The sequence below is a fragment of the Podarcis filfolensis genome, assembly GCF_964270895.1.
Source record: "Podarcis filfolensis genome assembly, chromosome: 13".
Taxonomy (NCBI): Eukaryota; Metazoa; Chordata; class Lepidosauria; order Squamata; family Lacertidae; genus Podarcis; species Podarcis filfolensis.
Window position 1 is genome coordinate 35,361,943 of NC_139615.1, and position 25,621 is coordinate 35,387,563.

General features: G+C 48.5%; 1 protein-coding gene and 1 long non-coding RNA gene across 2 annotated transcripts in view; both read left to right on the forward strand.

Annotated features, from left to right (window-relative positions):
* The window catches only part of LOC310747861 (G protein-activated inward rectifier potassium channel 1-like), a 35,972-nt gene extending 13,368 nt beyond the window's left edge, over positions 1–22,604 (forward strand). Inside the window, exons 2-3 of the mRNA XM_083583178.1 lie at positions 3,601–3,817; positions 20,795–22,604. Of these exons, the coding sequence (XP_083439304.1) occupies positions 3,601–3,817; positions 20,795–21,402 (825 nt within the window). The 3' untranslated portion in view covers positions 21,403–22,604. The remainder of the gene's footprint in view (positions 1–3,600; positions 3,818–20,794) is intronic.
* Positions 1–25,621, forward strand: part of LOC310748254 — a 90,692-nt gene that overhangs the window by 62,710 nt on the left and 2,361 nt on the right. The gene's annotated exons all lie outside the window — the stretch shown is intronic.

The window sequence follows — 25,621 nt, forward strand, 5'->3', positions numbered from 1 at the left end:
CCATTCACACAAAACGACTTTTAATAATTTCCTTTCCTCCATTTCCAATTCTCATTTCGGGGGTTCAGGCCAATGCCCCATCTAGTCCAGCATTCTGTTCTCACAGTGACCCGCCAGATGGCTGTAGGAAACCACAAGCAAGAGCCTCTCTCTCTCCTGCAGTTTCAGAAGCACTGCTGCCAGAGAGCATTGACATCAAGGCCAGTAGGCCTTCTGCAGCTTGAACGTCTCTGCTCCTGTCTATCGTCAGTCTCAAATGAACCATGCTTTCTGGGAGCCTTTCGAAAAGTCCTTTGACCTCAGTTCTTGCCTGCTCTCATCATCCACTGGGAAACCAGTTCCCTTGGCCGGGCGGGGTGTGCATGTGCAACGTGGGTCAGGAATCATAATATTAAAGGAGCCTTGGCCGTTCGGGCACAGAACATCACATTGGGTTAGCAGGCGAATTGCACTGTGGTTTTGAGCAGGAGCGAGGATTGACATGCTGGTTCATAAAGATGACAGTGAGCAAATCAGGGGACACATGTCTGGCTAATTCAGGTCGGCAAGGCATGCTGGTGCTTCTGTGGCAAAGGGAAGGAGAATGGAGAGGCGTTTGGGGAACAGATTGCAGTGTTTGGGTGCATCCAGAACAGACGTTTTAAGGTCCACAAGATGCTTTTCTGTTTACAGTCATACCTCAGGTTACAGACGCTTCGGGTTGCGCGATTTTGGGTTGCGCACCATGCCGAACCCAGAAGTACTGGAACACGTTACTTCCAGGTTTCTGCGCATGCGCAGAAGCGCCGAATCATGACCCACGTGTGCGCAGACTGCACGGATCATGTTCACAACCTGAGCGTCCACTGTATTTGATCAAATGTCTTGCAAGCGGGGGGGTGGGGCACGGTTTCCATCCCAAACTCACCAGAACTCACCAGAACTAGGTTCCGGCACCTCTCAGGTGGGCGCCATTATAAGAGAGCAAGGGAGGCATTCAGGGTGAAGTTCTGGCACCCTGCAAAACAGCACCGCTTGCAAGGAATCTCATATATCACAGCTGCCGTTCTGCACATTCATTTCCATTTGATTTCCCTCTTCCCCTTTTAAGATGATTCAGCCCATATCTGCTGTCAACACCTTGCTAATTCCCCATCCCTCCGCTAATTACCAGAAATGCACCAGACAGCCGCAATGTCTGCCTTTTCCCCCAGTAGCTACCACAGTCCATAAAATTGCTTCTAACCACGCACACACATGTGTTGTAATTCCTTCCCTGGGGGGGTGGGGTTGGGAGTGGGGAAGGGGCAGGGCAGGCATTCAGTCAGGTTCTTCCAGGCAGCCTTCTTCATGATAATATCACGATGGTTATAAGTGATGCCCCCTTCAATACTGTTTGCACCTGTGAAAGTTTTGGAGCAGACATAACTGCCCCGATAATTCCTGCTAAGATCCCATAACGTTTTAATGCTGCAAATGTTGTTGTGTATTTGTGGGTTAGGGTTAGGTCTCTTCTTTTTTGCCCTGCTTTTGTTTGTTGCCCTACAGCTCAAGAAGATCCCTTCCCGTGGCAATAATGTGGTATTGCGTGAGAAGCATTGCAGGGCAACTGACGAAGCAGAGTGATGTGTGGACACAGAATTATAGAATACGAAGGGACCCCGAGGGACATCTAGTCCACACACACACACACACACCCGGGAATGCAGAAATCTTTTGGCCCAATGTGGGGCTTGAACCCATAACCTTGAGATTACGAGGCTCATCTTCTACGGACTGAGCTATCTGCTACAGGCCAGTGTAAATCCACCACTATTCGTCTATGAATGTGTCCATGACGTGCAAAAACAAGAGAGAGAGCAGAATCGCCCATCCAGAAATAACAATTCCCAGAACTGTAGCTTTTCCTAGCGATGGAAAACAAACATTGCAACACTTAATCCAGGCATAGGCAAACATGGCCCTCCAGATGTTTTGAGACTACAGTTCCCATCATCCCTGACCACTCGTCCTGTTAGCTAGGGATGATGGGAGTTGTAGTCCCAAAACATCTGGAGGGCCGAGTTTGCCTATGCCTGACTTAATCAGCACAGCTGGGTGTCCTTCCCGACTTTATTTAACCCCATTCTTCAGTCACAGAGAAGCTGACAGGTGATGGTGTGGCGGGAGACAAAAGCAGCCCCTGCCCTCAGGCCTGCAATCTAAAAAGGCATGATACAAAAGGAAAATGGATTGGAAGCGAGAAGGAAAGCAGAGGTTTTAGAAATGCGGTTTGATAGATTGTGGTGGCAGGATTAAGTTTGTAAATCATATGGATGTTCTTCAGCTAACAGGCAGGTCCTGTGCTGGCAGGCAACGGCCTTGGGTGACCAGGAATGAGAGCTGACCACCATATATATTTCCCACAATGCCTCCCCTTGTAGCATTGTGACTGCAGGCTGGAGAAGGCACTGAAGAGGCAGGCATAATGGCAACACTCTACTCAATCCAGGAGTGAAAGGTGCTGAACAGGGCAGCCTTGCCCATCCTGGCAGTTGTTCTGGACTATGACTCCCACTAGCCAGGCTGATGGGAGTTGTAATAATAATAATTATAATCATCATCATCATCTGACTGGGTTGCCCCTACCATTCTGGGCGGCTCCCAACAAAATATTAAAAGCACAATAAAACATCAAACATTAAAAACTTCCCTATACAGGGCTGCCTTCAAATGTCTTCTAAAAGTCAGATAGTTGTTTATTTCCTTGACATCTGATGGGAGAGCGTTCCACAGGGAGGGCGCCACCACCAAAAAGGCCCTCTGCCTGGTTCCCTGTAACCTCACTTCTTGCAGTGAGGGAACCGCCAGAAGGCCCTCGGCACTGGACCTTGGTGTCTGGGCTGAACGATGGGCGTGGAGATGCTCCTTCAGGTATACTGGACCGAGGCTGTTTAGGGCTTTAAAGGTCAGCACCAACACTTTGAATTGTGCTCGGAAACATACTGGGAGCCAGTGTAGGTCTTTCAAGACCGGTGTTATATGGTCTTGCCGGCCACTCCCAGCCTCCCGTCTAGCTGCCGCATTCTGGATTAGTTGTAGTTTTGAGGTCACCTTCAAAGTTAGCATGTAGAGCGCATTGGAGTAGTCCAAGCGGGAGATAACCAGAGCATGCACCACGCTGGCGAGACAGTCCACGGGCAGGTAGGGTCTCAGCCTGTGTACCAGATGGAGCTGGTAGACAGCTGGCCTGGACACAGAATTGACTGCCACTGGCACACAGCTTAATATGATTCCCCCTCACCCCTTTTGGAGGGAGAAACCCAGACCAGTCTTCTGGCTGATGGGGGAGTTCACTCTTCCGCCATGAAGGTGTGGGTGCATGCATGAAATGGGTGGGGCCAAGACATTACCATTGATTTGCCTGAGAGAGTCTTTTCACCCAGATCTCACCCAGACCCAGGTTCAGATCACCCCACTCAAAATCCTCTCCCTCTCTCTCAGCTTTAATTCCAATGGAGTGTCTGCAGCTTGAAAGGTACACCATACAGACACCCCGAGAAAGTTCCTATCATTTTGTTGCTGTCAAATTTGCTCTCGACTCAGTGGGACTTCTCTCTCTCTCTCTCTCTCTCTCTTTAGTCACGACAGACGCCAGAAGGTGAATTCCTGCCACTAGACCAATGCGAGCTCGACGTTGGATTCGGAACTGGGGCCGACCAACTGTTCCTCGTTTCTCCTCTCACCATCTGCCATGAAATCAACGAAAAGAGCCCTTTTTTTGCCCTCTCACAGAGATCGCTACGGAGTGAGCAGTTCGAGATTGTCGTTATCCTGGAAGGCATTGTCGAAACTACAGGTACAGTGCTGACTAATAATAATAATAATAATAATAATAATAATAATAATAATAATTTGCATAGTGCAAAGATGGGGGCACCTGTGGGATTTCAGGTGCTGCCAGAATACATCTCCCATGTTAGCCCAGCCAGTAGAGCATGAGACTCTTAATCTTTTGTGAGTTCGAGCCCCATGTTGGGCAGAGAGATTCCTGCATTTCTGGCGTCTAGATGACCAATTCTGTGATTATATATATATATATATATATATATATATATACACACACACACACATTTTTATTAGTTTTTTTAACATATCATTTCCAACAATCATATAACATAACTTCTTATCTTATACAATATTTTAGACTTCCGTCAACTCCTCTGGTGATTTTCCGTTCTTTATCACTTATTCTGCATTTCTTAATTTCTCTATTACTCTTAATTATCATTAACTAATAGTTCTCCGCATAGTCTTTCTTGCAATATTTCAGATAGTCATCCTTACAAAACTTCTTGCAATCCTACTAGCGTAATCTGTTCATTACAGTTACTTTTCAAATAGTTCGTATATTTACTCCAGTCTTCTAAGAATCTCTGGTCCCGAGGGTTTCAAATCCTTCCTGTTAATTTATCCAATTCTGCATAGTCCATCAATTTCATCCGCCATTCTTCTTTCATTGGTGATTCTTCTTGCTTCCATTTTTGTGCCAAGACAATTCTGTGATTCTATCCCAGACCACTGGCCTTGCTGACTGGGGCTGATGGGAGCTGGAGCCCACCACATCTGGAGGGCCACAGGTTCCCCATTCCACTGTTCCCTGGGAAGAGGGGCTGGCTGTTAAAACCCTCTGGGAATTGTAGCTCTGTAAAGGGAATGGGGTCTCCTAAGAGATCTCAGCATCCTTAAGAAGAAATGACGGTTGTTTCGTCTTTGTGTGGCTGTTCAAAGTGGCATTAAAGGTAAAGGTAAAGGTACCCCTGCCCGTACGGGCCAGTCGTGTCCGACTCTGGGGTTGCGCGCCCATCTCGCTTAAGAGGCCGGGGGCCAGTGCTGTCCGGAGACACTTCCAGGTCACGTGGCCAGCGTGACGAAGCTGCTCTGGCGAGCCTGCACCAGCGCAGCACACAGAAACGCCGTTTACCTTCCCGCTATAAAGCAGTACCTATTTATCTACTTGCACTATGATGTGCTTTCGAACTGCTAGGTGGGCAGGAGCTGGGACCGAACAACGGGAGCTCACCCCGCCGTGGGGATTCGAACCGCCGACCATACGATCGGCAAGTCCTAGGTGCTGAGGTTTTACCCACAGCGCCACCCACGTCCCTTCAGTGGCATTATACTACTTTAAAAGGGTGGTGTGTTTGTGGCCCTAGAAGTTCGCCAGAAAACAAACGTCCGTTCTCCGCTTCTTCTTAACCCGCCAAAAAACGTGGCCCACATCAGCTTTTCATGACGGGCTTTATCAAAGCAAAAAGGCTAATTGAACAGCGTCTGAAGGACTTAGAGCAACAGAACAATTTGGCCATTATAAAGAAATTCTGTCCTTGGTATGTCTTTTTCCCCCCTTCTCAGTTTGATTCCCTGGCACCATATTTGTAACTATCCCAAAATACAGACGTGCCTTCACACTGGCCAGATTGAATGTGATGCCCTCTGCCGTACTTGAGGGCAGATACCAAAAGATGCCAACTGAGAAATGACTCTGCCCCTGTGGAAATGGCAATCTGGAAACAGTGGCTCATGTTCTCCTGTCCTGTCCCTTTTATAAAGATCTGAGGAATGAGATCATTACCCCACTCTTACTTACCATCCCAGGCCACCCATCTGAGGCCACATTGTTCTTTATTTTATCAGATCAAAATGATCAGACAACAGCGAAGGTTGCTAGGTTTATCGAGGGTGCAATGAGATTAAAGGCCACTATCTGAACGATAATCTTGGTCATTTGATTGCCCTTTTTACCCATTGCTGTCTTTTTTTATTCGTATACATTTTAATTTATATATATTGCTTGTTTTATGTTGCTATGGCTGTTGGCTAATGCGAATAAAGTTTATCTATCTACGGTATCTAAGAAAAAACGTGGCCAGCTTCTGCCAGCTCTCCAAGAAAAGTCTTTTCCTGGTTCTGCCCACTGAATCAGGTGTTTTCATCATCGCAAGCTGGCTGGCTGGCTGCCACTCTCCTCCTGCCCTGCTGCTCTCAAGGAAAGAGAAAGAAAGGGAGCCCTGGCTTCTGTTAGAAAAGTAGGACACCCTAGTTGTCGGAGGCTCCTCATTCCTCTGTGTGTTTAGCCTGGAGGCCTATCTGCTTCAGAGGGAAAAGTCTAGCAAATGTGACGGTTACAGAGAGATTAATGATGTGACTTCCCCCTCTGGCTCTATAGTAATGAGCCTTGATTCTGTAGTGTATAGCACAACGAAAGAGATAAGTGGATTTTTCTCTCTCTCTCTTTTAAAGAGCTCTCATTTACAGTTCTTGAAAGAGGAGAGGTCCTGTTCTATTGGGATAGGGAAGCAAAGAGCGGCCTCACGTTATTCCAGGGCTTAATTTGGGCCAGCCCACCTCAGGTGTCAATTGGAGAATCTTCCAGCTCAGCCCCAGGACCAGCTTTCAAGTCTGGCAGCAGCCTCTCCGCTGCACTTTGAAAACTGTTCTGTGTGAAGTTGCAGCGGCTTTAAAGCCAGCCAGGCAAGCAAAGTGTGTGGGATGGTTTATCAATGGGCAGGAGAGGATATATTAGTTGCAATTTATCCCTCCAATCTCCCATGGGTGTGGGGGTTGAGTGGAGTATTAAAACCTGGTGTTTGGCAGCAGAATATAGAAGGCTGAAACTATGCTGAGAAGCCTTTCGTTTTATGAGCCAATCCCAGCTAACGAAATAAGTTAGCTTCCCCTTTGTTTCCCTCTTAATAAAAGAATCAGGCAACAATTTGCATGTTCAGACCCAGAAACCTCCCCTCTAAATAAATTCACACTTGACTCAAATTTTGGTTTTGATTTTTGGCAGAATTTAGGCCACAACTTTATTGATTACAGGAAGTGATTGGTTCCATAGGCTCTGTTTCAACTAGCTCCCTGCCATGCAGGTAGCACTGACTCGGGTTCCAGCATAGGTCAGCCAAGGGTGAACACCTGGATAAGCGGAAAGCCGGGAACGGGCTATCTCCGCCACCCAAATGTCCCCCTGGACTCAGACACGGGCACAGCCCCCTCTCAGGGATTGAGCCCCTGGATTCCTTTAACGGAATACCCTTCACATAAGGATGGCGAGAGCGTTATCCCATCCCTATCACCTGAACCAGAGCCTATCCGCAACCTTACAAGTTGTGACGATTTGCTACGTGGCAGGCGAAACCCAAATGGCAACAGTCAATCAGCCAAGTGGGGAAAATTCCTGCCATGCCCCTGTCCCAGCGACAGACGACACACAACGGCATAGCAAGGTCAAGTGCAAAGCCCTAAAAACAGGGAGAGGTGGGTGGGTGTTCCAAATGCACGCGCCGAAAGAGGAAGCTCTGGGTCACGTGCATGGGCATAAATAGGTCCCTCGAACCGTCCCATTGACCAGATTGCACCCAGCTACAAGGAACCTACCAAGTGGGTATTGTGGCTGACCAATCGTACCCACCCACAACACAGGGTGTCGGTTTCCAGGTCTCACCGCAATGCTTGCGCTCTTTAAAGGAGGACCCGATTTATAAAGTATGCTTAAAATATATTGATTACTTACTTGACAGTCTTGCACGGGAACACAGCAAAGGCAGCAGCAAAATTGTGCAGGTAAATTACTTCTTGGTTTCAACTGCCATAGTTAAATACAGAAATGGAGTCTGCGCTCAGGGAGAGTACAGATAGATTTCCGTCTGCAGCAAAGATATTGTGAGAAAGAGCAAGAGAGACAGAGAAAGACAGACAGACAGAGGATGAGAAGGCTTTATAGCTCCCATTTCTTCCCACCACTGGAAGCAGGGGAAATGACATTACACAGAGCCCTCTCTCCACCAGTTACATTTCTATGGTCTAAGTCTGCCTATCTAGAAATTTGAGCTCTGTGGTCATTAGCTACTAGACTTCCCAATCGTTAGATTTTGACTGCTGATCTACAAAATGCTCTTCCGTTGACATGTCCCTCATGTTGTTGTTTTAAATTTGGTCTTTGAAATTTAAACAGCACTGACTTTAATATGAGTCAGTTGACTTGTGCAGTCATTACTTATTTATTGCTTCACCAGGGGTTGCCATCGCTCCTCACTCTGCTCACCAACCCTGCCTACCCACCAAGACCCATGTTGGCCAAACGTTCCTTACCTTTATACCTCACCCATCCCATTGCCTATCCCCACAACCATTGGAGGTGCTTCCCCCTCCAATGAATACAGCTGCAGCCTAGGCCACCTAACATCCTGTGGTCATGTTGGAGTTGATGTGGCCACCTATTGGTGGCCACGTGAACTGCAACATGACAACGGCCTTCCATTTTTATGTATATAGGCAGATAGAAGGATGATCCCCATTTGGCCTTTGAAAAGCTTTTCTTAGCAGGTGATGGCTGTGCCCTGGTGGTGCTTTAACTCTTTGACTCTCCTGTATCAAGTGAGGAAATAGACTAGATGGCTGATAAGGCTCCCTCCTCCAGTTCTTAGACATCATCCTCTGACATTTATGGTCCTATGATATTAGTGAGCACACAGGGAAATGAGCCCTTGATAATATGGGTAATATTGTTAGGCCCCATCAACTTTAAACAGAGTTAACAGAGCAGCTGAAGGGGAAGAGTGGGTGTACGTATTTATTATATTTTTGTCCCACTCTTTTTCCAGCAAGCTCAGAGTAAGGCACATTGTTTCCTCCCCAACCTCCCCATCCATTTTAGCTTCACAACAACAACCTTGCAAAGTAGGGCTTGCAGCCCAAGATCACCCACAACTGAGTAGGGATTTGTGCCTTTACCCAAGTACAGCACATTAGCCGCTATGCCACTTTGGCTCTCCGAGAGTGTGTGAAGAATACAGCACAAATCCAAGCAAAGGGAAGATTTGCTTGGCAAAGGATTCTCCTGGCGTTTTCGTCCAAGTCCTGAAAAACACAGTTCAGTAGCTGAATGTCAAAGCCACGAGAAGCGCAATTAATTTTGTGGATGCGTTCCAGCCCAACCATCCTTGCTGCGTAAATGTCATTTGACATTTTAAATAGGAAATTATACGTTAATCAAATGTAACATCAAACGTAATTTACACTTCTTAAATCAGGTGCAGGGAGCCTCCAGCCCCCGGGCAGAGTGCAGCCCTATAGGGAAACTCTGGGACATCCCTCTCTTCCCTAGACCCCTCCCTGGCCTACTCCTTCAAGCACTTTTCCCTGGCCAGACAGTATTTTTGATCTGTGATAATGCGTCTTCCTTGCCTGGATGGAAGATGAAAATATTGGCAAGGCAGGAGGGTGGGGGCTGTAGAAACATCTGGCTTCCGTAAGGCTGGAATGTAGCTTCCTGTACAGAGGTAAGAGTCACACCTGTTGCTCCACCCCCTTTTCCCTGGCCCCGCCCACCAGTGACACCCCACACTTGCTCAAAAATTCTTCATGAGATGATGCGGTCCAAAGGTCCACCTGGGGGGAAAGCAGGACCAGCTGTTCATGTTGTGCAGATGCCTGATTATCGTCTTCCAAAGCAATTACTCTATTCCGAACTTCAAAATGGAAAGAGTAATGCTGGTGGTCAACAAAAGAGGTTTAAAGACTCTCTCAAGGCAAATCTAAAAAAAATGTAGTATAAACACTGACAGCTGGGGAACACCGGCCTGCGAGCGCTCCAGTTGGAGAACAGCCTTTACCAAAGGTGTCATGGGCTTTGAAGATGCTTGAACTCAGGACAAAAGGGAGAAATGTGCCAAGAGGAAGGCACGCTTGGCAAACCCTCACCGTGATCAGCTCCTGCCTGGAAACCTATGTCCCCACTGTGGAAGGATTTGCTTTTTTTCCTATTAAAAAAATGTTTAGGGGTACTCTCATTTTCCCACTCATATTGAAATACTGCCCCTCAATGAAGTCAAACTTAGATTCACAATATGTTTAGGAGTATGTGTACCCCTGCGTACCCCCAGAAAAAACCCCACTGAAGATAGTTGTTTCTTTCCTTGACATCTGATAGGAGGGCGTTCCACAGGGCGGGCGTCATTACTGAGAAGGCCCTTTGCCTGGTTTCCTGTAAGTTTGCTTCTCACAGGGAGGGAAATGCCAGAAGGCCTTCGGAGCTGGACCTCCATGTCCGGGCTGGATGATGGGGGTGGAGATGCTCCTTCAGGTATACTGGGCCGAGGCCGTTTAGGGCTTTAAAGGTCAGCACCAAAACTTTGAATTGTGCTTGGAAACATACTGGGAGCCAATGTAGGTCTTTCAGGACCGGTGTTATATGGTCTCGGCGGCCACTCCCAGTCAATATATCTTAAAGACACCACAATCTCTGCTGACCTCTGTTCCATGGAAACCAAACCCCAGGTAAGCCCCTAGAACCCCAAGAACTTCTCACTGCTTGGGATGGCATGACCATAGCCCTTGTCTCCTAAATCCTAGAAGAATTGTGGGGCTGAGCAGCAGGAGGAAGACCAGGCTGTGATTCCTCTCCGGGGCCTCTGTGTTCAGAGGTCCCCCGTGTTGTCCAGAGGGTAATCTCTACTATTCAGAACCAGCTCTTGGGCTTGAACAAAACCCCCGAACATGCACGAAGACGGAGAAAGGCTTTCCTGACGTTTTATCTTAATGTGCATTCCGCGTCCGCTCACGAGAGCATCCTTCTCCATTATGCGTCTTGCAACCTTCAGAACCGCCCGGCTGAATGTGGCAGTTAAAAGGGGGTTAATGGAAAGCACATAAGCAAATCTAGCTAAGTCAATAAAGGCCGTCCGGAGACTGACTGTCACCAGATGGAACAGCAGGTGATTTGTTACCTCCATAGGAAACAGAACTGATGGATGAACTGTGCAAACTTAGCTCTGATTCGCTCGCTCTCTCGTCCCCCTTTGTAAAGCCATATGCTGCCCTTCCTGTCTCGTGAAGGCAGAGATGTTAGCTAGTCCCCACTGAAATCGGTGCCATGACTAACTTGTCCCATGGATTTCAGTGGGGCTACCTCAGGGCCGGATTTAGGTTTGATGAGGCCCTAAGCTACTGAAGGTAATGGGGCCCTTTATATGTCCAGCTGTCCTTTGTCAACAACAAATTGTCGCTGTTTTTTGCGCTGAATATATGCTATATAGTGATTTATGGACCCTAATAGGTATCTAAAGCCATCTGCACGTGCAGAATGTAGGCACCCTATATATAGAAATGAGCAAACCAGTGATATTTTAGGGAGCAGGTTAGCAGGCGGGGCCCATGATTTACATCATAGGAGCCTACACAACACAAAACAAAACACTGTTGCTGTATGTAGGTTTTATTTTATTTGTTTTTTTATCTTATATTTTGGAAATGTACATCCTTTTTTTTCTTTTAAATTTTTGGGGGGCCTCCAAAAGAGTGGGGCCCTAAGCTATAGCTTGTTTAGCTTATAAGTAAACCAAGCACTGGGCTACCTTTGAGTCCAGCCCAGTAGTTACAACCATAGCTGCTTAAGGCAGCTTTTAGAAGGAAGCTTTTTCTGATAGCACTGCAGTGGGACTTAAGACAGACTGTGAACATTGTAGTTCCGCAGGGGCACAGAGCATGGTTTGGGGCTCCGAATTTCACTACCTGAGAATCACAGTTTGTTTTCTTTTAAAGCAAATTTCGAACACTCAGGGTATGAAGGCACACCTGAAAGCATGTAGGCAATGCCTTACTGGAATCAGAAGCCAGGGAGGTGGCTAAACAAGATTCATACCTCCTCGTCCTCCTTATCCACAATTCAGGATAACGGTGCAATCCTGTGCACTCAGAAATAAGTCCCATGGAGTTCAATAAGGCTTACTCCCAAGTGAGTATGTATAGCAGGTGTGGGGAACCTCTGGTCCTCCCGGTGTTGCTGAACTACAACTCCCATCATCCCCCACAAGCATGTACAATGGCCAGGGATGATGGGAGTTGTGGTTCAGCAACATCTGGGGGGGGCTAGAGGTTCCCCACACCTGGCGTATAAGATTGCAGTCTAAATTATGGAAGATGGTTTTTCAAAACAAAACTGTGCACTGTGCAAAATAAAACAACACACCATCTAAAATAAAACTGCTATGTTATGCTGTTTCTTTTGTATTTTTGACATCTGTTAAATGCTTTCCTTTTTCAAGAAGCATTCCAAGCAGATATTTTTATAACAGTCGGAATCTGTATTGGGTTTGAAGTTGTGTGGTATTGTTTCCCCCCCTAAATATGCAATGTGGTTGTTTTATGTATGTTTTAATTGTATCACGAATTCAAGATGCTTCGTAGGAAGCGGCCTATACACAAAACAGATAAGCGTACAATATAAGAGCAGGCATTAAGCAAAGCAAGAGGAGATACTAAAATAGGTTTGATTTGCATGATTTATACAGATCACCCCACAGAGCTTTTCTTGTCACGGGATTAGGGTTGCCTGGGTGCGGAATTTATTAATGTTGTTAATGTTGTAGTTCTAATTATTTTTCATCTCGGCGTACGCACAGCTCAGAAGGGACTTTGTCTTTCTCGAGCAGAAAGGGCCTTTGGGCAATTGCTCAGGCGAAGCTAAGCATGGCTTTATAACGCCAAGCCTGAGAATCACAGAAGAGACAGACGGCTGCTTTGCACACTGTTGTACCAATGGGTAACACCAGCAGCACAAACTGGTGCATAGTTTTCTATGCTGGGATCAGAATGGGGAACCACATACACTGATGCAGTTATTTCCAAGTTGCTGGATGCAATTTTGCACACACACACACAACAAGCTGATGCACACCCAGTGTGGTAGATCCACATATGCAAACTCCATTCTCCGGATCAGGGCATTTGTCCCTAATATGTATATTTATTCTTTAATAATATGGTGAATGTTTAATATAGGATGTGACACACTAATAGCCTTATTTTTACTGCCAGTGCTAATCTCAAACGACAGGAGAGACACGTCTTTTCCCTTCCCCAAGAATTCCTGCAGTCCTAGATCATCAATCACTCACTGTCATTTGTTGCCATCGGATATTAGAGCAGACTATCCTTCGGGCTGTGTCTCCCCGAGTAGCTCAAATTAACCAGGTCTTCTCTAATAGCAGGGGAGATGAACGATGGAGCAGGTAGCTCATGGATTTGCGTAACATTGTTGCAGAGAGACAGGAAATAGCCAACATGGGGCAGGGTGGGGAAGAATAGGAAGGTAGGATGCTGTCAGGGAACTGTCATCTGAGACGAAGGAGGTGAAAGGGCTCATGGAGGGTGAGAGAGACCACTCAGCGGAGGAGGGGACCAGCAGGGGGAGAAGTGGAGTTCCAAGGGAAAGTGAGTCGGAGGGAGGGCTCAGAGACACTTCAAGCGAGAACAGTGGGGAGGTTTCAGGACCTCCCGTAGGGACACCCACTCCTCGGCGGAAACTGTCACGCCGAGAGTCCAGAAGACGCGTTTCCGTTAAGGAGCTTTTATGCTGGAAGAAGTTCCGTAAACGCCCACTGTCCGATTCAACGAGCGATTGATGGAGCCATGCTTAAGGAGCTCCATCACAGACAGAGGTTTGGGAACTTAGCCAAACTCTGAGGGATCAGGATTTTACGCACAAGCAGCTCACCATCCCATCACAGCAATCGGACAGTCCCTGAAAGCAGCTTGTGCAGAGAGGCATCATGAGCAACCCAGCCGGAGCCGGAGGAGCAGCAGGAGCTGGAGAAGGTCCAACTCTGGAAGAAAGGTACAGAGTGTTGGAACTCCAGCTAGCAATGCAAACGGCGAGGCTAGAAGAAAGGAGGGCGCAGGATGCAGAAAAGGCAAAAGGCGCTACACTAGCAAGAAAGATGCCAGGAATGGTGCAGAAGTTTGGGGGGGACCCCAGGAACTACCAAGCCTTTAGGACAGAGATGCAGTATGCTCTCGAACTGCAGTTTAACGACTTTCCCGACGAGGCATCGCGAGTGGCGTTTGTGATTGGCCATCTCGAAGGGGGGGCGAGAGACTGGGTTAGACCCCTGATGGCAGGGAATAGTGACATGCTGAAGGACGCGAGGAAGTTTTTTCGCGCCATGGATTTGATGTTTTCCAGCGAGATTGAACAGGGACTGGTGCACAGACAATTGATGGCTTGCAAACAGGGGAGCCGATCGGTTCGTGAGTACTGGACTGAGTTTACAATGTTGATACATAAATTGGGGTGGGACCTATCGGCGGAACCCATTCAAACGCTCTTTGAAGAGGGGCTTTCTTCGGCGGTGAAAGACGAACTTTCCCGGGCGCCCAGGGCGGAGTCTATGGACCAGCTGACCAAATCAGCGCTGACCATTGGAGCGCGCCAGGAGGCAAGAGCCTTGGAGAAGCGGGAGGGGAAAGGAGAGCGTTGGAGGGATTTCCGCATTCCAGAGATTCCAGAACCAAGTTTCCCACCCGGAGAGCCGATGGAAGTTGGAACAGCGCGCGCGCGCGCAGTTTCAAATCCCAGTGAAGGGAGGAAGAAGGAGGGAAAGAGCGCCAAGAAATGTTATCTCTGCCAGCAGCCAGGTCACTTTGCCAGAGTCTGCCCGCAAAGAAAGGAATGGCAAGGGATGGCGGGAGCTGTTGGGGGGAAGGAGGAGGAAGTCCAGGAGCCAGTAAAAGCCAACGCCTGTCTGCCACTGTCAGGGCACTGCAGACAGGCCAAGGAGCAGTAAAAGTGCCCACTCCGGAACCTCCAAGACGAGCCCTAGTAATAGAGGTGTTGCTAGAGCTGGCAAACGGATACCCACTAAAGACCAAGGCGCTGTTGGACTCAGGCAGCTCCTGTAATTTTATGAGCAAGGAGTTTGCAGCTGAACACCAGATACAGACACTCCCTTTAAGCAACCCCCTGCAGGTCACCACGATCGATGGGAGGGAGCTGTTGGGGGGAGAAGTTAGCCTACAGACCGTCCCAATGGTTATGAGGGTGGCAAGGCACACCGAAAGGATAGCGTTCAATGTAGCCACCCTGGGAGGGGCGCCAGTCATTTTGGGAATGAGCTGGCTAGCGTTGCATGACCCGCTAGTGGGCTGGCATCAGAGGGTGGTCTCCTTTGGGTCAGCACATTGCCTGGAACACTGCAAAGAGGGAAAGGTGCCAGAAGGGGCAAAAGCCTCCCTAGCAGGGACGGAAGTGGCGGACAAAGGGAAGGTGCCCAAACAATACGCTGACCTGAGCAAGGTCTTCAGCGAAAGGGAAGCAGATAAACTACCACCGCATAGAGACTTTGACTGCCAAATTAACCTGGTCCCTGGGGCCCAGCTCCCTGTGGGCAAGCTGTATGCCATGTCAGACAGGGAAATGCAGGAGTTGAGGGAGTTTATTGACAAAAACCTGAAGAGGGGTTTCATCAGAGAGTCCAGAGCGGTGGGGGGCAGCCCAGTGTTTTTTGTGGACAAAAAAAACACGGATAAACCGAGATTGGTCGTGGACTACCGGCGGTTAAATGCCGTGTCAGAACCAGTGACTTTCCCCATGCCCAGGATTGATGACATTTTGACCAGGGTGAGGAAGGGAAAGATATTCACGAAACTGGACCTGAGAGGAGCGTACAACCTGATACGAATAAAGAAGGGGGATGAATGGAAGACAACGATGTTCACCCCCCTAGGGGCTTTCGAATATCTCGTTATGCCCTTTGGATTACAAGCAGGCTCCGCCTGTTTTCAATCGCTCATGAACCATGTACTGGGACCTTTGCTCTACAAGAATTGCGTGGCCTTCCTTGATGACGTGCTGATATATTCAGAGAATGAGGAGCAGCATGTAAAGGATGTCAGGGAAGTGCTGAGCCAGTTGCAAGCAAACCAGTTGTGGGTGAAATTGGAGAAGTGTCAGTTCCACACCAAGGAGGTGGAATTCCTGGGGTACCGCTTATCAGACAAGGGATTAGCCATGGATCCAGGCAAGGTCCAGGCGGTGCTGGAATGGAAGACACCGAAAACGAAAAAAGATGTGCAAAAGTTCTTAGGGTTTGGGAACTTTTACCGTAAATTCATCAAGAACTTTGCCCACTTAACGGCTCCCATCATGGACTGTCTAAGCAGCAAGAAGAAATTCGTTTGGACGGCGGAGGCGGAGCACGCTTTTGAGGAATTGAAAAAGGCATTCGCTTCGGAAGAACAGCTCCTGCATGTGGATTTACAAAAACCCATGAGAGTGGAAACTGATGCCTCAGACCGGGCGGTGGGGGCGGTGCTGCTTCAGCCAGGGAGCAATAAGTCGGAATGGAGACCGTGTGCCTTCTTTTCGCGTAAGCTGAACAAATCCGAGAGGAACTACACGGTATATGACCGAGAACTACTCGCCATTCACGAAGCGTTCCGGAGATGGAGACACTTACTAATTGGCGCACAGCATAAGGTGCAAGTGTGTACGGACCACAAGAATTTGGAGTATTGGAGAACGGCACGAGTGCTCAACCAACGACAAGTGAGATGGGCCCAGGAGTTCTCCAAATTCCATTTTGAAATCTGCTATGTGCCAGGTCCAGAAAACGTCAGAGCGGACGCTCTCTCTCGCAAACCTGAATATTTGGAGGGGGAGGGAGCGCCAGAAGAGAGACATATTATCCCAGAGGACCACTGGGTGTGTGGTGCGGCCTGGGTGGGGCAAAGAGAACTGGTAGAGGGAACGGTAAATGATGAGTACGCCCAGGATAAGCTCAGAGGTTTAAGGAGAGAGGGAGAAGACCTTGGAGGTTTTGAAGAAAGAAACGGGGCATTGTATTACAAAGGGGCGCTATATATACCCGAAGGGGAATTGAGGGGGAGAGTACTCAAACAGCTGCACGACAATCCCACAGCGGGGCATTTTGGGCAACACAAGACCATGTGGTTGGTGACCAGGGAGTTTTGGTGGCCCAAGGTGAGGGAGGATGTACGGGAGTATGTGAGAAGGTGTGACCAATGCCAGAGAGCCAAAGGAGAAAGGCGGGCACCAGCGGGGTTATTAGAACCGTTACCCACACCAGAGCGACCGTGGGAGGCGGTGTCGATAGATTTTATGACTGATCTGCCCAAATCCCAGGGGAAAACCGCCATACTAGTCGTAGTAGACCAGTTAACTAAGATGGGTCACTTTGTAGCTTGCTCACATGCAGTCACGGCGGAAGAGACAGCGAAATTGTTTGTAGAACATATTTTTAGGCTGCATGGCGCCCCCTTGAGGGTGGTTTCCGACAGAGGGAAACAGTTCACGTCCAGATTCTGGAGGAAGCTTATGAGCTTGTTGCACGTAGAGGTCAACTTTTCGACTGCCAGGCACCCTGAGACCAATGGGCAGGCGGAGAGGGCAAACGGTATCCTTCAACAATACCTGAGGTGTTATGTCAATGACAGAGAAAACGATTGGGTCGAAAAGTTGGCACTAGCGGAATTTGCTTACAATAATGCAGAGAATGTGTCCACCGGGATGAGCCCCTTTTTGGCTAATTATGGGTGCCACCCCAGGGCGTTTCCAGGGGAAGGAGGAGAGAGATGGAGTGTTCCGGCCGCTGAACTTTTTGTAGAAGAAATGGAAGCGATCCATCGTCAACTCCAACACAACTTAGAAAGGGCCAAAGAAGAATATAAGAGGCAGGCAGACAAGAGCAGAAGGGAAGGTGAAACAATTAGGGTGGGGAGTCGGGTCTGGCTATCAACCCAAGGATTGCCGTTCAAGGGGGGTTGCAAGAAATTGAGACCCAAAAGATTGGGACCATTTGAGGTCATCCAACAGGTCAACCCAGTGGCTTTCAGACTCCGGTTACCGAACCACATGAAACTGCACCCAGTATTCCACAGGTCATTACTGTCACCATACAGGGGGGAAGGTGAAGGGGTATCCACACGGGGGCCAGCCATAGAAGAAAGGGAAAGCCGCAACTATGTGGCGGAAATCATCGACTCCAGGTGGAAGGGTAATCAGGTGGAGTATTTGGTCGCGTGGGAAGGGGAACCGGAGTCGGAAAACACCTGGGTGAAGGCAGAGGAGGTCCATGACGAGGTCTTGATCGAAACGTTCCACCAAAGGTTCCCCAGGAAACCTCAGCCAGCAGCTAGGTTCCGGAGGGAGTACTTTGGCACCACCGACGATGAGGAGGAACTGGAGGGATTCAGGGAATCGGAGTTGGAAGGAGGTACAGACTCCGAGGAGGAGGAGTACTTGGAAACCGGAAACAGCAAAAGGTGGAGGGAAGTGTTCGAAACTTCGGAAGATGAGGGAGGTTCCTTCAGGGGTTTTGCTCCCTCGCCTCCCGCAGAGGAGGGGAGGGAAGGGGGTGAAGGGGGCCCTGGAGGGGAGGTGGATGTCAGGGAACTGTCATCTGAGACGAAGGAGGTGAAAGGGCTCATGGAGGGTGAGAGAGACCACTCAGCGGAGGAGGGGACCAGCAGGGGGAGAAGTGGAGTTCCAAGGGAAAGTGAGTCGGAGGGAGGGCTCAGAGACACTTCAAGCGAGAACAGTGGGGAGGTTTCAGGACCTCCCGTAGGGACACCCACTCCTCGGCGGAAACTGTCACGCCGAGAGTCCAGAAGACGCGTTTCCGTTAAGGAGCTTTTATGCTGGAAGAAGTTCCGTAAACGCCCACTGTCCGATTCAACGAGCGATTGATGGAGCCATGCTTAAGGAGCTCCATCACAGACAGAGGTTTGGGAACTTAGCCAAACTCTGAGGGATCAGGATTTTACGCACAAGCAGCTCACCATCCCATCACAGATGCTGCTGCCCAAATGCCCCTTGTAAGAGTGGCGTTCACACATGGGTTTAGCTGACCCTAGGAAGGAAGGGGTGTGGGATGTGATACATAAGTAGCAGTCAAGTACAACATTCCTTGTTTTCCTAGAGTGGACATGCAGGGGAATGTTTGGTCCAGCCAGTCGAAAACTTCCTGTTTCCTCCTGGCTGGGACATACTTCCTTCGCATGTGACTAGAGGTGGGCGTGACCTTACCTGCCCAGGTAACAAAGGACAACGTGCAAGAGTTTGCAGTTTGCTTGCCCCATCTCTTCTTGGTTACAAGGGCAGGCTCCATGCCGAAGACCCCCAAAATTGGAGGTTGGGGGGGTCAAGAAATTAATCGACACCTCTCTTTCCATGGAGGCGCAGGCTGCAGCCACAGCAAAGGTGGCATTTTTTCATCTCTGCCATATTAAGCAGTTGGTCCCTTACCTTTCTCACCCTGATCTGGCCACAGTGATCCATGTGACGGTCACCTCCAGGCTTAATTATTGTAACTCGCTCTACGCGGGGCTGCCCTTGAAGCTGACCCAGAAACTCCAGCAGGTGCAGAATGCCGCGGCGAGGCTCCTTATGGGGTCTTTGCCACGGGATCGCATTCATCCAGTGCTTTACCAACTGCACTGGCTCCCAGTGGAGTACAGGGTCAGGTTTAAGGTGCTGGTTTTGACCTTTAAAGCCCTACGCAGCCTAGGACCCATGTACCTACGGAACCACCTCTCCTTGTATGCCCCGGGGAGGACCTTAAGGTCCACAAACAACAACACTTTGGAGGTCCTGAGCCTCAAGGAGGTTAGATTGGTTTCAACTAGGGCCAGGGCCTTTTCAGCACTGGCCCCGACGTGGTGGAACGCTCTGTCACAAGAGACTAGGGCCCTGCGGGACTTGACATCTTTCTGCAGGGCCTGCAAGACAGAGCTGTTCCACCTGGCCTTTGGCTTGGACTCGGTCTGACCCTTATGTTTCCCACCCCTTATGGTCTTGATTTATCAGCTACTTTAAAATGAGGCTGCATTTTAAATTGCATTTTAACCTGTATTTCAAATTGGTTCCCCCCCTCTTTTTCCCCTATTATGTTTTTAGTGTGATTTTATTGGTGTTAGCCGCCCAGAGCCTGGCTCTGGCCAGGGAGGGTGGGGTATAAATAAAATTTTATTATTAGTAGTAGTATCATTATTATCGATAGATACTTCAGGTAGGAAGAATTAAAGGAGCTGTCCAGCACAGGGGTGGGCTGGGGATCTGGGGAAATAGCATTTTCCCATGGCACCATACTTTGAAAATCAAGCCACACTGATCCTGTGATTGCATTGAGGTTGAATTCTGACAAGACAGAAGTACTGTTTTGGGGGGACAGAGGACGGGAGGGTGTGGGGGATTCCCTGGTCCTGAATGGGGTAACTGTGCCCCCGAAGGACCAGGTGCGCAGCCTGGGAGTCATTTTGGACTCACAGCTGTCCATGGAGGTGCAGGTTAATTCTGTGTCCAGGGCAGCTGTCTACCAGCTCCATCTGGTACGCAGGCTGAGACCCTACCTGCCCGCGGACTGTCTCACCAGAGTGGTGCATGCTCTGGTTATCTCCCGCTTGGACTACTGCAACGCGCTCTACGTGGGGCTACCTTTGAAGGTGACCCGGAAACTGCAATTAATCCAGAATGCAGCAGCTAGACTGGTGACTGGGAGTGGCCGCCGGGACCACATAACACTGGTCCTGGGACATCTGCATTGGCTCCAAGTACGTTTCCGAGCACAATTCAAAGTGTTTTTGCTGACCTTTAAAGCCCTAAACGGCCTCGGTCCTGTATACCTGAAGGAGAGTCTCCACCCCCATCATTCAGCCCGGACACTGAGGTCCAGCGCCGAGGGCCTTCTGGCGGTTCCCTCATTGTGAGAAGTGAGGTTACAGGGAACCAGACAGAGGGCCTTCTCGGTAGTGGCGCCCACCCTGTGGAACGCCCTCCCTTCAGATGTGAAGGAAATAAGCAGCTATCTTTAAAAGACATCTGAAGGCAGCCCTATTCAGGGAAGTTTTTAATATTTAACGCTGCACTGTTTTTAACACTTGATTGGGAGCCGCCCAGAGTGGCTGGGGAAACTCAGCCAGATGGGCAGGGTATAAATAATAAATAATAATTATTGTTATTATTCTCTTGGTCTCTTAGGGATGACTTGCCAAGCCAGGACCTCCTACACAGAAGATGAAGTTCTCTGGGGCCACCGGTTCCTCCCTGTGATGTCGCTGGAAGATGGTTTCTTCCGCGTGGATTACTCTCAGTTCCACGGAACGTTTGAAGTCCCCACTCCCCCCTACAGCGTGAAGGAGCAGGAAGAAAACCTCTCTCTCCCTTCGCCTTTGAACACCCCGACAGGGAGCAACAGAAGCCGGAGGGAAAAGATCTCCTCCCTCGACTGCCTCGATTTTTTCGAAGAAAAAGGCAACAGGCTCCCCAGCAAATTCCAGAAAATCTGCTCCGGCAAACGGGAGCTCCACAGAGGGGTCCTCAGCCTCTGCTCCAGCAACGTGGAGAAAGCATGTAGCACGGGAGATCTGCTCAAGATCCAGCAGATCACCTCCGTCTGCGGCACCGAAGACGGGGGCGAGAAGCTGATGTCGGCAGCCTTCAAAACCAAATCGGAGCTGCTGGCTCGCTCCACCGGGAACCTCGAACTCCAACAAAGGCCTCAAACCTTGCTCACCTTGGGAGCGACGTTAGATCATGAGAATTTGCCTGCCAAGCTGCGGAAAATGAATTCGGGACACCTGTCCTAAACGGGAGCGGGAGCCTAAATGAGCTGCAGTTTTCATTTAAAACTCCTGGATTTCTCGGGTTACTACTGTGAAGACCTCCTGAGCTATGCCCATGCGCTAGCAATGGCAGTCCAATTTAAACAGGAATTTTAAAATAACAACCACACACAGAGAGCTATGTGGAAAAAAAAATCTCTTGAAGATACTGTTGGGTCTTCTGTTTTCTTTTCCTTTCTAAAGCATGCCTGTTTAGTACCATTTCCTCTGACTTGCCCCTTTAAAGAAGCAATTGTTCTATAACAAGGGTACCTCTGAGTATGTACAGAGGGCTGCTCTCTCAAGCAACTGCAGCGTGTCCTTGAACACCTATGAAGCAACACAAAAGGGCCTGCATTATGGGCTTTTTAAAGAAGCTACGCACCAGCCACACCCCTCGGGAGCCTCTCAGGAACCCACAGAGAACTGCTGCTGTGCTGCATGAGGCACCACTACCGATAAGGCCCTGCCTCTGACAGACACACATCTTGCTTTAGCTGATACGTGCAGCCATTGTACACACAGGGATTAAATGAACATGATCCACAGGTGTATGTCGAAAAGCACAGAACAATCTAAAGGGGGGGGGATTATTACAGACCAACATGGCTTCCTTTGTTTTTATGTGCCTTGAAGATTATTGAATCTAGCTGTTTAGAAACAAGAGCTACAGTGGAATGAATATGGTTTTAATACCACCTCAAGGGGAACTTGTCGAGAACCACGTGCCCTCCAGCCACTAGGTAACGCTACCAAATTTAGCTTCACTTGACTTTATCGCCTGAAATAAATCTCCGGCTTTGCTCATAGGAAGACTGCCATGCTCCTCTCCACCAGCTCAATTCTCTGCCTTAGACGGAGACAGTGTGTTTCGCTTTTAAAGCCAGAGACAGGGTAACTGCTGGATTTAGAATTATCAGAAACTGGGTGGTTCTCCCATTGCCTCTTTGTGTCTTGCAACACCTAGAAAAGGTTAATCCAACCAAGCTTGCCATCTTAAGACTGAATCTAGGTGCAGAAAACTTGGGGCTAAGCCAATAATACGTCTCCTCTTCTTCTCTTTCCCTGCTCATTTGACTGCTTTGCGTAGCATCTCTCCCAATGAAGGGTTTCTGGAGAACTTGAAAGCTCGCTCCCTATTTTGTGGTTGGTCCTCCTAAATAAAGGTCTTCTTGCCCGAGTGTGAATTTTGGTGGTGGAACTGAAAAGGGAGAATGGGGGAGGCTAACGAAAATGAGAGGTTGAAGTGAGGGCGAGAGGCGACTGCGCACTTTACAAAGCAAAAGCATGTCCTTATCTAAAATATTGTTACAAAAGTTGGGTGCCTCCCCCTCTCTCTGCCAAGCAGTGGCAAAAGCCCTGGGGGTTCCAGGCACTCACCTGGGGTCTGTGTTCCTTTGGAGAATTGAGACACGGCAGAGACTGTCGTAGCTTTAAGAAATATGATTTATTCACTTATTTACACCTTCAGTCTGCGTGAAGGGAGTCCAGGTCTTACAACATGGATGTTTCAAGAGGGGTTTGTGCCCCACAGCAGTGCAGCCATGGGGTCCCAGGTATCTCTCCCAGCTACCCTGCAGAAGATGGATCCCAGCCTTTCTTCTTCCCAGAATGCCCTGCTAAAATACTCCCTTTTCTTGTCACCCAGTTATGCTGTCAGCCTTCCAAACTCCGTGTCCCTGTTCACACCCCAGGGCAAGTGGGGAGGACAGTTCGCCTGTACAGTGGTACCTCGGCTTACATACGCTTCAGGTTACAGCTCTGCTAACCCAGAAATAGTGCTTCAGGTTAAGAACTTTGCTTCAGGATGAGAGCAGAAATTGTGCTCCGGCGGCGCGGCGGCAGCAGGAGGCCCCATTAGCTAAAGTGGTGCTTCAGGTTAAGAACAGTTTCAGGTTAAGAACGGACCTCCGGAATGAATTAAGTACTTAACCCGAGGTACCACTGTATTGCCAGTAGCCCTCTGTTGTTTCTTAATCAACCCCCCCCCCCAATATATAACAATATCATCCACATCATCATTAAATTGATTACCTGCCCTTTCTCAGGAAGGAAATTCTGTACTGCTTTTCGGAAATTCCACCAGGATGCTATTTCCAACGGATGAACCCCAGATTTTGCTTTTTTAACTTTACCTCTAGGTGAAATCTCTAAAGGTAAAGACGCCCCCTTTTTCTTTTCTTTTTTTCTTAGTTTCCCGTTCTTCATTTATTGAAATTATATACCGCCCTGTACCCGGAGGTCTCAGGGCGGTTCACAGAAAAGATCACAATATGTAAAATCAAAATAAAAACAATAATCAAATAACACGCCCCGCCCCGCCCCCCTCAAGAAAGAGCCACGTTTTAAAGGGTATATGGTGTTGATCAGGTCAACTGAAGGCCTGGTTAAAAAGGAGCGTTTTTGCCTGGCACCTAAAAGTGTATAATGAAGGCGCCAGGCGAACTTCCCTGGGGAGAGCATTCCACAGAGGGGGAGCCACTACAGAGAAGGCCCCGTTCTCGTGTTGCCGCCCTCCGTACCTCTCGAGGAGGAGGCACACGAAGGAGGGCCTCAGAAGATGATCTCAGGGTCCAGGTAGGTTCATATGGAAAGAGGCAGTCCTTGAGGTACTGAATATACTATAAATCAAAATAAATACAAACCCTTTGGCTAGCAGTGTTGCTCAACTAGACCTGCTTAGGCATGGGAATTTTAATCTGAGGTAGCCATCCTGGAAACAGAAGCAAGATGTTCTTTACATAGCTAATCCAGGACACTTGTCTCTGGGACACACAAACACACACACGCACACACACACACACACACACACACACAATTCCCCCTGCAAGGGAATGCAGTCTTTGATGGGGAAAGGTTGCTCGCCCCTGTGTTACAACATGGAACGAAGCATCCCTGCACTTGATGCAAGGAATATAGGGATATTTTTCCATCCAGACCTCAGCAGCTGCTAATACAACCAGATGCCAGGACGATATTTCCCACCTGCTCTCCGTTGTCCATTGTGACAACTTCCAGAGGGCTAGCTGCATTAGTCTGCAGCAAAAAGCACATACTATAAACCAAGCCTTGCAGCATCATAAAGAGTAACAGATTTATTGTGGCTTATGCCGTAAAGGATTATCTCATAATAAATCTGTTCGTTGGTAAGGTACCACACGAGGTTTTTTTCATCTAAGGACGTCACTTCTTTATTTTAAAGAGAGGGGGAGAGGTGAGGTTTGTTTTTTTCAAACCACAAAGACTGAATACACACCATATGTTTAAAGCGCATTCCCTTTCCACCAAGGAGCCCTGGGAACTCTAGTTTACCCATCACAGAGGCCTTAAGTAAGACAATGCCCAGAACCCTTAGCTACAGTTCCCAGAATCCTTGAGGGGGTGCTTTAAATGTATGCCATGTACACAGCCAATGGTCACAGCCACGTGATACATTTAAAGCCCATGGTTGTCCCCCAAAATCCTGGGAGCTGTGGTTTGTTAAGCATGCTGGGAATTACAGCTCTGTGGGGGTAAACCACAGCTCACAGGATTATTTGGCGGGGGGGGGCGCAATGTGATTTAAAGGTTTGGCATGTGCACAGCCAAAGTTGGAGACTTGTGGCTCTTCATTTGTTGTTGGACTCCAGCCATGGCATTTTATTTTTATATATATATATATATATATATATATATATATATATATATATATTTCAAAACCCTATAAAACATTGAGAAAATTCTGCACAACACTAAACTCAAACTTCCTCACCAGTAAGATGGCCTTTCAGTTTAGTTAGGGGACTGTTTTACAGAAGGTATTCAAGCCATTCTGGGCAGCTTCCAACTCATATGAAAACATAGTAAAATATTAAACATTAAAAAACTTCCCTATGCAGAGCTGCCTTCAGACATCTTCTAAAGGTTGTGTAGCTACTTATCTCCTTGGCTGAGGGGTTGCATAACTCCGTACCCACCAACTCACCTTTCATCCCAAGGAAAAGCAGGGCATTCTGAGATCAAATCAGAAACTGGGACGGTTTCTGTAAATCCGGGACTGTCCCTGCAAAATAGGGGCACTTGGGAGAGTCTGCTATATATATGCCACCTTGAGGTCCCCTGGAGGAAAGATGGGATATACAAAAGTGTGATGAATCAAGTAAAATAAATACAATAGGAAGTGGACACAAAACAATCACACCCAGCCTTTTGAACTGGTTCTGGT